Source organism: Arvicola amphibius, chromosome 7, assembly GCF_903992535.2.
Source record: "Arvicola amphibius chromosome 7, mArvAmp1.2, whole genome shotgun sequence".
In the NCBI taxonomy this organism is placed as follows: domain Eukaryota; kingdom Metazoa; phylum Chordata; class Mammalia; order Rodentia; family Cricetidae; genus Arvicola; species Arvicola amphibius.
Window position 1 is genome coordinate 499081 of NC_052053.1, and position 13256 is coordinate 512336.

The 13256-nt window shown below is 32.1% G+C and overlaps 1 protein-coding gene across 1 annotated transcript; it reads right to left on the reverse strand.

Annotated features, from left to right (window-relative positions):
• Nucleotides 1-8900: 8900 nt before the first annotated feature.
• LOC119818788 (olfactory receptor 10AG1-like) lies at nucleotides 8901-9851 on the reverse strand. Its single transcript, XM_038336564.1, has one exon. The coding sequence runs from the start codon at nucleotides 9849-9851 to the stop codon at nucleotides 8901-8903; it is 951 nt and encodes a 316-aa protein (XP_038192492.1).
• Nucleotides 9852-13256: the final 3405 nt, after the last annotated feature.

The window sequence follows — 13256 nt, forward strand, 5'->3', positions numbered from 1 at the left end:
AACTAAAACAAAAACAAAAAAGCCAAAAAAAACCCAAACATATTAAAGATGAGAAATGAAAAAAATCCACCAAAGTCAATTTTCTTAAAGCAAAACTTTTCTAATAAGAAATAAGTGTTGTGTTATTATATTGTTCTGCATAATCCATCACTTATATTATTATGATAACCACGAACACTATATAGATCTCTAATATTTTAATTTAAGACTACTTTCATGGTACTTTTTAAATGCCAGATGTTCCTGTTTATTCATTTGTAACACATGTGTGTTTGGTCTAGTTTCTTTTTATTAGTATTTGTGGTAAAACCAGATCTTTCACCATATCCAGTTCATCAACTCTTTTGGCTACTATGCAACATACATGGATGTAAGAAGAGTAACTGACAAAATAAAGCAAAACTCTCGTATTAATCATCTGTTCTGCTGCATAATTGAGAGAAATCAACAAATCTCATGACACTTCCTAAATAATTGTTCTCTAATAACACATGATAAGTATTTAGATATTAACAACCCTTGCATACCATTTGTCTTCTAGATTCATTCAGTGATGCATGTAAATTACCACATTGAGTGCCTGGTTTTCTGAGTCAGCTTTAACGGCAGGGCCTGCTCTTCCAGATGACCTGAATTCCATTCTCAGCACTCACAAGGCAGCTAACTAATACCTGTAATGCTAATTGCAGGAGATCTGGTATCCTCTTTGTCCTTGAAGGACACCAGACATGCATGCGCTACAGAGAACTACATGCAAAATATCCTTTCAAAGCATAATAAAAGTTAAAATAAGGTATTGATTGATAAACTAATATGATCACATGCCCTTGTGCATTTAAATTCTCTCTTTGCTCACTTTTGGGATATATGCAATCAATTCTTTTATCAACAGCATCATTGCTACAATTTGACAAATATATAACCTTTCTTAATAACAAAACAGAGGTAAGTGAGATCTGTTTAATGGGTAGATCACTTTAGAATAAAACCATGGACATATTATGGTATTTTTAGAGCATCTTGAGCCTGCAGGTCAGAGCTGTCTTTGATAAATGGCATAAGAAAAGAATTCAAGCTTACCTCCAAACATTCACTTGAAATCATCAGTGAAAGAAAATGGAGATTTTATCTTTTGTGTTTTATATGATCTTGCTTTCCTCAAACAGCCACACTGATCCTACACTAATTATTTTGGTTTCAGATCCGGATAGTTATTAAATAAAAACTGTCAAATCTCTGAGGAATATTTCTCTTGTGCATCAACTTAATTTTAGGGAATTATTTATAATGAACTTCTGAAAAACTGAAATTAATCAAATTGTGTTCCTCTATTATCAAATTATCTGGATAATTTGATATTTCATGTTATTTTCTATAGGTTTTTGAGGTATCACTATTTAGATCTAGAAATCACAAATAGTCTTCATGCACTACACAACACTTTCCTCTGAGGTATTTTTGACTATGTATTTTATGTATGCTCATGCACACATCAACTTTTAATAATTTTCCAAACTTTCTCACCTTCTGTTCATGTTCTGAAACATATTATGCAGGCAGGAGTGGTTGCACATGACATTAATCCTGGCGTTCAGTAGTCAGAGGCTGGTGGAACTGTGTGCTTGAGGCCAATGTGATCTACAAAGCAATTTCTAGGGAAATTAGGGCTTTGACACAAAGAAATACTGTAACAAAGCAAAGCAAAACAAAACAAAATAAACCAACCCCCCAAAATCCAAATACTTAACTATTACTCATCCCTATACCAAATTGCTTCTGTATCTATCTGTTGATGAGTTTATGATGTTGTTCATTTTTACTTTCAGTGATTTGATGAGTTCAGTCTCAAACATTAACAGTAATAAATGTTATATGGCCAAATGTGTAATTCTGTTTCAGCTTTATTGGGTAAAATTGGATTATATTCAGTTAAGGAAAAAAAGACTATTTTAAAAGTTTACATTAGAAACTGATTTGCAAATCAATGACCCTTTTGTAGGCTTTGCTTACAGGATATAAGAGTGACATAGGAGTATGAATGACCACAAAATAGCTGAACTTTTTTGAAATACCATCACTTCATGGAGGATGATATCAAGGGGGCTTAATAAAAAGGTCCCCTTCACTCAAGTTTTATTTCCTATACATTCTAGCAATAAGTAAGAAAGCAGTAGGGAGTAATACTGAAATTCCACTTTAGATTCCTTCTGATCCATCCTTCTGGAAAGGTCAATAGTTCCATTGCTTCTCCCTAAACTCCTAACAATGTATCAGTTTCTTTCTGTTCCATTAGTTGCAGTGGAGAGCAAGCTATGTTTCCTGTAGTCAAAGACTTCATGGATGATCATGATATTTTTAGAGGAAAACAACTTTCTACACAGAACAGTAATTTTTTTCTATATCTTTTTGAAACCAGTACTTTCATTTCACTTCAATTTTATCTATATTTTACTAATCCCATCATTAGTTAGAATTATTCCTTTTCAATTATTTATCATTTTATTGTTTTAACATGTATAAGCTAGACTCTGCAGCAAAATGGTCAATAAAATTTATTGACACAACTCTGTGGAGTTTCCAGGCCCATGCCAACACCAAGACGCATCTTGTCAGTTGCTCATAAACACCATTTAAAAAACAAAAACAAAAACAAAACACCATTTAATGTTTCATGACCAGGCCTCTTAAAAGAGTTGCAAGGCTTTTACCATTAATACTGAGTCAGGTAGTCTCTCTTAAAGGATCCATGCCTCTACTTGCCATCAGCAAATAGAATCTACTATAGAAGGTGATGCTACCAAAAACAAAATAAATGAAATGGAACGTATGCACTGGCAATGCTGACGCATTCACGTGCAGCCCATAGATGGCCATTCTGATGAACTTGTCTCCATTGGGTTTGATGATCTAAGCTGATAAAAATCACCGATGAGGTCTCTTCCACCAGGGTACCAAATCTCATTACAGATGGTTGTGAGGCACCATGTAGTTGCTGGGTATTGAAATCTGGACCATTGGAAGACCAAGCAGTGTTCTTAACCACAGAGTCATTTCCAAAACTGTGAATAACTCCCTTCTTTGATGTCTAGAATTCCTTTCCAAGCTCTCTACGGTTTTATGTGGATGTAGTTGCTGAATGTTGGGTGCCACTGGTAGCATAACTAATAAAAATATAGAAACAGATATTGAAGTTTAGTCTGAAGACCAGAAAAGCAAAACAGCCAGCCATTGGCTCTTACTTCTACTTCACTCTGAAATAGCGATCCCACCTCCAGGAAACTCAGAATGAGACTGTGTCTGAGAGCTGTCCTCTTCCGTCTTATATTCCTCTATCGGGCTGGTATTAAAACATGCATCACTACCACCTGCTTTCTATGACAAACTAGTTTGGCTACTGGGATTAACGGGGTCTCACCACTGCTTAGTAATGGCGATCCTACCAAAAGCAATTTATAGATTCAATGCAATCCCCATCAAAATCCCAACACAATTCTTCACAGAACTTAAAAGAACAATAACCAACTCCATATGAAAAAACAAAAAACCCAGGATAGCCAAAATAATCCTATATAGTAAAGGAACTTCTGAAGGCATTACTATCCCTGATATTAAGCTGTATTACAGAGCTACAGTAGTTAAAACAGCTTCGTATTGGCATAAAAAATGTATATTTTAATTCATTTTTCTTTATCTTTGAAGAGAATCTCTAGTGTAAAATTGAAATTCAAATTGTGGTGAGAATGTAATAATGTGATACAGTACAATGCAAGGCCATTAATTACTTTCTTAGCACAAATAAATAAATTTAAGAATAATTAATAATGAATGTGTAAGTTTATCACTTGATATTTCCTACAGATATCAAAAAACAAAGGAGTCACTGTCATAGTACAGATCATGAATTATTAACCTCAAGCTCTAAATTTTTTCTGGATCCTTTGTTTTATTAGTAAGAAACAAAAATTGTAATCATAGTTGAATTATTTTGTGGATATATGTTGAGCATCGCTGAATTAAAGCACCAGTCTATGTCTACAATAATGAATATATTCTCAAAGATGCACACTATAGTTTTTGTTGTTGCTGTTGAATATACTAAAATAATAGGAGGTGTTCATGTATTTTATCAATAATTTTAAGATTGAAGGGAATGAACACTCTTCCTTTTGTACTGGGTTGGTTATGATTTTCTTATCGTACTCATTGTATCACATGTTGTTTACTCTAGGTTTTTCTCTAAATATTCCTCAAAATCTAGTGGCCACATTTCCTTTGTGCATATACTGAACATGGCCTTATTAGATCATTTGGTATTCTTATGTTTAAAGTTCTTGAGGAGTTCCCATACTGTTGCAAAGAAAGGTGTATTAATTCCTTTAAAGTCTGTAAGAATTATTCTTCTTCTTTGTTCATATATACACTTGCTATCTATAATTATAGCTAATAATATTTACAATATTACAGAAAATGTGATAGCACTATGAACTCCAAGTTTGGCTTTTCCAGATAATCTGTAGGGTTTGGTATTGTCAACCATCATCACTGTGAATTAGATCCTAGTTCAAAATTCAAAAGTTTGTCACAACTCCACAGATGGCTTAAGTCAACCTCTGGGACACAAATTTTCTAGTCAGCAGAGAGTAGACCATATTCTTGAGTCTTTTCTATAGGATGCATTCACAAAATCATTTCAGTACCTTGAGGTTATAGGATTTTAGGTCATATTCTCTAAGGGATAACTAGTTCTTGCAATGGTTCTATCTAGAGATCACCTCTTGGTTTATAATCCAGTCTTGCTGATGCCTCTTTTTCTTCCTCGAACTGATTATATAACTTAATCATATCCATGCTTCTTCTTCTTTTCTTGTCATATAATCGGTTATGGTGCCTGGAAATTTTCCATGTATGTTTTCTATTCACCTCCACAGTCCCATTTGATGTATTGTTGTTATACTCATAGGCACATGAAGATGGCTTGATGATATCTGTGGTCCCTTGCTGTGTATTTTGTGATGCTCAGATGAGATTGTAAAACTAATTTATTTATTTTTACTCTACATTTGCTCACATCCCAATCCCCAATTACCATAAATGCTTTGTGATAATTCCCATCAAAATCTGGCATGTAGTCATTAAGAAGATGAATCACATCTGTTGGTGAGGATAGGAACCAACGGCACACTGCTGTTTTTAATGGAAATCAGTCAAGCCTGTGTAGCAATGAGTATGGTGGTTCTTCACGACTAAAACTTGGTCAGTCAAATAACTAATCTCTATAAATCCCACTGACAAGATTAAAATAGTCACAGAATAATAAATACGTCAAATCTGACTGCAATATTTCCAAAATGGTAGTTGGAGAATTAACACAGTTGACAATAAACAGAAATGAATATTTAAGAAATGAATCTTATACACAGGATAGTCAATAGGTCCAGCTAAAAGGAAAAACAAATACTTGAAATTTGTAAAAAACTGGATGCAATTGTTTAAAAAAATCAAATTAAATTCTTTCATTCTGTCTCAAAAAATCAATACAAAATATTCTGCTTGAGATATTTTATTGGAATTTCTAAGTTAATGTATATGTATTTGTGACATAAAAATAAAGGTAAAATGTTTATAAAAACAAAGGGGTTAATGTTAACTACTTTGAGGAAAAAAGGGACAACTTAGAAGGGAGAAAAAGACAGAGGAAGGTGGCAATAGTGAGAAATTTCCTCCACGTGCACTTTCTATTGTGTGAAAATGTCCATTTGTCCCAATGCAATGTATAAGGAATGGAGTCAAGGACAAAAACACTTGGAATTTTTGTCATAATTGTATAGATGATGTATGACTCAATTTCTGTTATATTGAAATTAATTGATGGCTATGAATGTTAAGTGAATGAACATATCATCAGTTTGTGCTGTGAAAGAAAGGCTAATAATGGAAGATATACATGTAAGATAATATTTCCGTATATGAGTTCAGTAAATTGGTCCTGATATATATTAAGTTAAATGCTGTTTTCATGTGTTGTTGTGAGGTATTCAACAAAATTTCAAAAAATTCTGAAATAGGTTAAGAAATATTCATTGATTCAATAATGTATTTAGACTCTTATTCAATTAATCTTCGACATTTGAGTACCACAATTTAGACCATGCAATAGAAAATGATGCACAGGAAATATTCTTGTGATTATTTGGGAAATCATTATGGGACACAATTTTACAGATATAATGTCAGGAGCAACGTGTTTTGTGGTAACTTCTGCTGTGATCTTAGCCCAACTGGGTTCATGTGTTCAAGGGTAGGGACTTGATGATTAGGAATGTTAAGTAGGAAGAACGGAGATAAGAAAGAAACACAGACATAGGGTAGTAACAGAGGTCAACTCAGAGAATACTAAATGCTGAGTTCTTCTGACTTCTGAGTTTGTTCATGTTTATTTCTCCATAAATTTTATACCCTAATACAAATCGGGGGAAGAAGGCAAAAGGCTGCTTTAACGTGACACATAGGACAATCAAAGCAGTTACTTGTCACAATACTTGTTACATTAAATTCCTGCATCCTAAGTTAAGCATTCTGTGTTAGATAGTGAAAATACCCTAGATGAAGTATCCTGAAGGCAGCCATTCCCTAGGTCATACATCCTATTTCAAAAGAAAGAGCAGAAGTTTGCTTAAAGTCTCTGACCTTTGGACAGGGTGGAGCAGATGTACCTCTATGGGCCATCTTAACTTCCAAAGTAACAAGCTTTGAAATATGCAGTTTACAAAAGATAATATACAGATGTCCACAACACAGAATAAAATGTTCTGCCTCTTTGGTCATCAAGGTAAATGGATCAAAACTACACTGAATTTGTATCTTGTCACTCTGTAAATTTTAGTCATTAGGAAAATAAATAATAGGGCAAATGTGGTAGCAGAACTATTAAGAAAAATTAAAGTTTCAAAGGATCTTAAACACTTTTCTGATACTAGTGGTTCCTGTCCACCTCTGAAGGACCTAAGCCCACACAGGTATGCACAAATTCACATAAATGGGAAATCACAATAATGGAAATAAATACATAAAAATAAAGAGAACAAGGAAAAAAGAGAGAGAACCATTTCATACTTTTGTAGAATGCAAATCTGTCTAGACTCTATAGAAAGGACCATTAAATTTTTCCAAACTAAAAATAAATAAATCATATGGCCAAGACTTTTGAGTCATGTTTAAGGACTTCTATATCAACAGATGACAGGTACTATCAAATCAATATTATAGCTATATTATTAATAGGTAAGTTTGAAATGCAAACAAAGTATCATTTGAAAAGGAATTACTAAAGAAAGTGTGGCATATGAACATACAGTAGATTTTATGGCAACTATGAAGAAAAACAAATTACATCCTTTAGAGGACAATTCAAAAATCATCATAATTAATTCTTTCTCAGAGATAAAATTTTATTTCTTTTGGTTAATAAAATTTCCTTGTTTTCTGTCATTTGGGGTCTATATTTTATTTATATTAATATGAATTATATATATATATATGTATTAGTGTGTGTCTCAGAGATAAATAACAAAAGAACAATGAGGCCAATATGAAAGTAGAGGCAAGATATTAGGAGGAATTCTACTGAAATTATTTGTGTACTTGCTTTAAAATACCTTTTATCAATTTGTAGTATATAAATAATACATACATGTGAGTGTAGGAATGGGAAGAAATGCAGACAATCAGACCACTTATAAATCAAATTTTTTAATATTCCTAATAATTTATGCAATAGATGCAATATTAAATGAAAATATTATAAATAATCATAGGTTTTGAAAATAAATAAAAGGAAGATTCCTTTCTTATGTGAGTGCAGTAATCTACTGAGATACATGGTAGGTTCAATGTGGTTTTCAATTATTTTTTATGTTCTTAAATTTACCAAAATTTTGATAGAATACTGTAAGTTTAAACAATTTATCAATTAGGCTAACCCATACTTTAAAAATATTTAATGTGCCATTATAGTTATTAAATATAAAATGGTATTAAGGAAAAAAGCATGGAATAAAGATGTGAAGATGAGGGGGCATGTAATTTAGATTTATAAATACATCATATGAAAACAGACTAATTCAGATTGTTGCTTTTATATGGAGACTGTGGTACACAATACATTTTATTCATGGTGAATGCACATGTATTGGATGTTTAAACTTTTGACAATCAATAAGAATTGAATACTCAGTCCTAGTCAAGATTTCTGTATACCCTCTAAAGTTCCAGGAATATTAAAAAAAGGAGACACCAAATGAATATAGAGTAGCAGGATGGGGTGAATGTTGACAAAAAGCCAGCAACTGGGCTTAACAAACCCAACAGGATTTTCTAGTCACAGCAGCTGTTCTTACCTTCATTGGACATGAATGAAATTGACACTATCAAAAATAAGTTAAGAAAATGATGAGAAAGCTTATTCTGCCTACATAAATCCCATCTACTAACAGATTTGATGAGAATGAAAAGGAGTCCATGCCTAAGGTTGATTATGCATAATACATTCAAACCTGTGATCACACAGAGGGCCTAAGGTATGTTCAATGGGTCATGAAACAAAGCAAAAACACCTATATGTGGAGAAGAATTTTGATAGAGGAATTGAGTTTTAATAAGAATAGGGAATGTATTAAACATGTAGAAAAATGTCAAAGAAAATTTTAATTAAAATGTTTTATTAAACATACAACATTGACAATAAAGCAATTTGGTTAGTGATTTCTATGAAAAGTCATGCTATACTAACTTTCAAAAGTAGCAAAGTGAGGTCATAACAGTCAGTAACATTTCAAAGGGGAAATGCACATGTAACAGTCTATGTGAGAACTATGGTTGCAATTTAATCACTTAACATAAGTCTATTTTACTGTTCTAAATAATAATCTTCTCAGAGCTGCAATTACATCCTTGTTCCTAAGGCTGTATATCATGGGATTGAACATGGGGGTCACAATGGTATAAAAAAGAGAGAGGAGTTTGTCACTTACTGCAGAATGTGTTGACTTTGGCATTAAGTAGGTAATAGACGCAGAGACATAAAACAAAATCACCACCACCAGATGGGAAGAACATGTGGAAAAGGCTTTGGTCCGTCCTTGAGCAGTGGGCAATCTCAAAATGGTGGCAATGATTTTGCTATATGATGTCAATATTAATAAAAAAGGGATTGCAGCCAGCAAGACAGTCACTAAAAAGACAAACAGCTCATTAAGAGAAGTATCTCCACAGGCCAGCTTAATTACAGGGGGTATGTCACAGAAGAAGTGATCAATCCGGTTAGCGTTGCAGAAATGTAGAGAGAATATCTGACAGGTTTGCCCTAGCTGGAAAGGCAATCCACTGAGCCAGCAGCCCACTGCCAGCTGTGTGCATTTTGTCTGGTTCATGACCAGAGGATAGTGCAGAGGGTTGCAGATGGCCACATAGCGGTCATAAGACATCACAGCAAGGAGTATACTGTCAGTAGTTGCCAGAATTAGAAAGAAACACATTTGTGTGGCACAGGCCAGAAGAGAAATGCTTCTGTCCTGTGTCCAAATGCTATACAGAATTCTAGGCAGAGTGACAGATACATAACAGATTTCCAGAAAAGAGAAATTTGTCAGGAAAAAATACATGGGTTTGTGCAGCATAGGATCAATTCTGGTTATCACAATTATGAAGCTGTTTCCAATTATGATTGTCACATACATTATGGAAAACATACCAAATAGAAAGCCCTGGAGGTTGGGAAGGTCAGAGAATCCCAGGAGGAGAAACTGTGTCACTGTGGAAGTATTTTCCTCTGCCTTGATGTCTGCATGTTTCATCTGTGGGGATGATTCAATCAGAAGTACACTTCCTTATGCTTGGTATTATTTTATCATAAAGAAATTGATATTGTCATATGTGAAGATTTTTAATTTCTGCTTACAGATATATGTATATATATTCATAAAGGTATACATATATACTGATGAAATTACAATTTGTCCTGTCATATACTCTTTGGAACTAATTATATCTTTGAAATAAATAATTATATCTTTGAAATAAAAATTGTTTTAATATCTTTCTACTGAGTGATTAACAAATATTCTTGTTAATGGCAGGATGACACATAATATGTTCAATGTTTATCTAAGTAACCAAAGTGACAATTTCAGAATTATTTAATTTTCAGTTGGCTCTTTAATACCAAAATTGTTTTCTTTTATTATGATAAAAATTCTCTATTCACATATTTACTATCTAATGAAAAATTTATTCAAAGTTCTAGTGTGATTTTTTAAAGCCTAATTTATTCTTATATTCCTCTATAAATGCTCTTTCATTACAAAATTCATGGTAAACTGAAGACCATATTTGATAAGATTCTATTTAACATTTAAAATTTGTAAGTTAGTTGTAGTATCTATGTACTCAGAATTTATATTTTTACATCTGTGGAATTCTTTGACACCACAGAAAAAAATCAAAAGATATAGTAATTACCGCATTTTTGACAAAAGTTACTTACTCTCTAGTTTCATTTGTTTCTGGCGCAGCAGTCCAAACCACAGACTTATGAATGTTAGATGCGCTGTCTACCCCTGAGGTATTTCCTCAGCTTCTGTAGGCCAGTTATTCACACAAATTACTAAAACAAACTTTCTCAAATCATTCAACCTTCCTTCCCTGTCTCTACCTCTCTGGCTCATGTCTGCAGGTGTGCAGGTGTGTCCTCTATAAATCTTTAGATTGTCATGTTCATGTTATGAAAGAAATTCAGCAGAAATTTCAAGTAACTGCCGGCATTTTGTTTAATTTAAAATCCTTATAAATAGCTGTTCTCACTTTTGAAACAGTAATTTTCTTTCATTTAGATAGTGTGGTATTAATTAAAACCATTAATATACACTGTATTCTATTTTACTAATGAACTTTAGAAAATTTAATTAATATGAAAACAAAAGAAGATAAAGACTTTTTAAAAAAAATTATTGAGATGAGCTTGTGAGTTTTGTCTTTAAGCTCATTTACGGTCTTATATTAAAGATTTATATATAATTGCCTTTTTGGGAAGAGTTTTCTAGAAAAGATTCTGTGGAACCAAATGGAAATATGCAATAATTATAACATTTTCGGATTCACTTGTGATACTCTGCCACTAGAAGCAGTTGCGATTACTGTAGGTGTCAAGCACACGTCAGTGATCTTCAGGCACCATTTCATTCTCTATTGTAGGTAGGTGGAGTTCCCGAGATGTCATATCACTGAAACACTTAAATATATGCCTAACAAAGAATAATAATTGAATACACCTTACCAACTCTATGTTGATTTTTGTGACTATGATCCTTAATTCATCACTCCTTCATATCAAAACAAATCGTACATGCTTTTCCTCTGGATCATGTATCATCATTTGTTGGAAACAGTGTGAAGCCAAGCACAACTAGTGTTTGAAACTTAAAACCAAAATAAATAATTAAATTTTTCTTTTAACTACTTTGCGTAATTTTATCCAAATGCTGATATAAAAAAATGTAAAAATAAAATAAGTCATACTTGTTGTTAGTCAAATCTAGTCTGTGCTCTTAGGAATTAGATAAGTTATAAATCTTACCTTGATTTACTGATATACAATAATAAAATACTGAGGAAGTTTCTTTTTCTAAGATCAAGAGTTTTCTTTTATTTGAAACAGAGTTAAAACACCTCCCAAAATATATTCCCCTGTCATAACGAAATATTCTAGTTAACAAGGATTGTTCTCTACCAAGGGAAAACTTCTTTCCCGTGTTAATTTCTAAATGTAAAGAACCCTTTTTTGCCTATCAGTTATGAATTTAGCATTAGAAGAACCACAAATTAAAATTACACATATGGACAAACATATTTCTTAACAGTATCTGAAAAAAATACTGACTAAATAAATATATATACATATTTACTTATAAATATATTGACTATATACATATTTATTTAGTATTCATTTTTGTTATTATTAATATATATGTACTGACTAAATATATATGTAGTCAGTATTTGGTTTTGTTATTATTAAAAAATACTAGAGTTGAAAATAACAGAAGTTGGTAACTATAGTTTTGTAGTACTGGAGAAATTAATGGGTTCTGATACATCCATAAGTGTATCTGCATTTTATATAAGCAAAACATTTTACCATGACTGAAAGTCTGTATTGTCTTAGAATAGATTAAAATGTATTTTTGACACAGCAAATCTAATGATATTTTGACATCTTCAATATGTCTTTCATTCAAAAGCATACTGCAGAGAATAGACACATTTGATCTCATCTGACAAAAATAAACAAGCTGACAAATAATAAATCAATAAATATGGTTGCCAATGTTCTGTTATCAACTATTTGAAATAAGGACATATGTAAAATTCCAAGTAACAATATCACATTAAAACTAGCTCCAAATTTACAAATGAATTGTGTAGCTAGACTACCATTGGTGGGATAGTATTCTCAAGTCTTGACAGAGATTGCATTTAGATGTCACATCCAGGGGTTCAACTAAACATTGATTGAGCTCCCCATCAATGATTGCCCTTTTTGATTCCAAATTCATGAGGAAAGTTTGGATCAAAACTCAAAAGACCCCATTTAAAGATGCCATATTCACAAAATAAATGGAAGTAATATTAAATGACTGAGACTCAGTCATTAGTTTACAAAATGGTTAAGATTGTGATTGGAGAAACTATGATTAAAAACTATGCATTGTCATCCTAGTCACATGCTGACATCCTTCCCAATAATGGAAGACTATGTATTAATAGCCAATTTTAAATGATGCAATTTGCTTTAATGTTGTAAAATCTTAGACATTAATAGCATACTGGTATAAGTGTAATTAACTTTGTTTTTCCGTACATTTATGTCACCACCTAATTGGTATTAAGCATCTTTGACATGTCCTTTTCTATTTATTTATTATTTATTTATTTATTTATTATTTTAGTAATTATTATTTTATTATTATTTATTTTAGTATTATCAATTTAGTAAACATTAGTGAACCTAATATATATGCTTAAGCAAATTTTATATTTTTCAGTTTTCACAAGGCTTTAATATGTGTTCCAGATCATAATATTAAGTTTGTCCCCTTAAATTTGTATCTAAAATTTCAAAGAAATAAATCCTTAATTTTCTTTCAGTTACTCATTATTACCGTTGGTATTTCCTATTATTTTCTAACATTTTGTTATTATCT

What these genes read in the sequence shown, in the direction of transcription:
- LOC119818788 (XM_038336564.1), bottom strand. Translation starts at nt 9,851, where the DNA reads ATGAAACATGCAGACATCAAGGCAGAGGAAAATACTTCCACAGTGACA.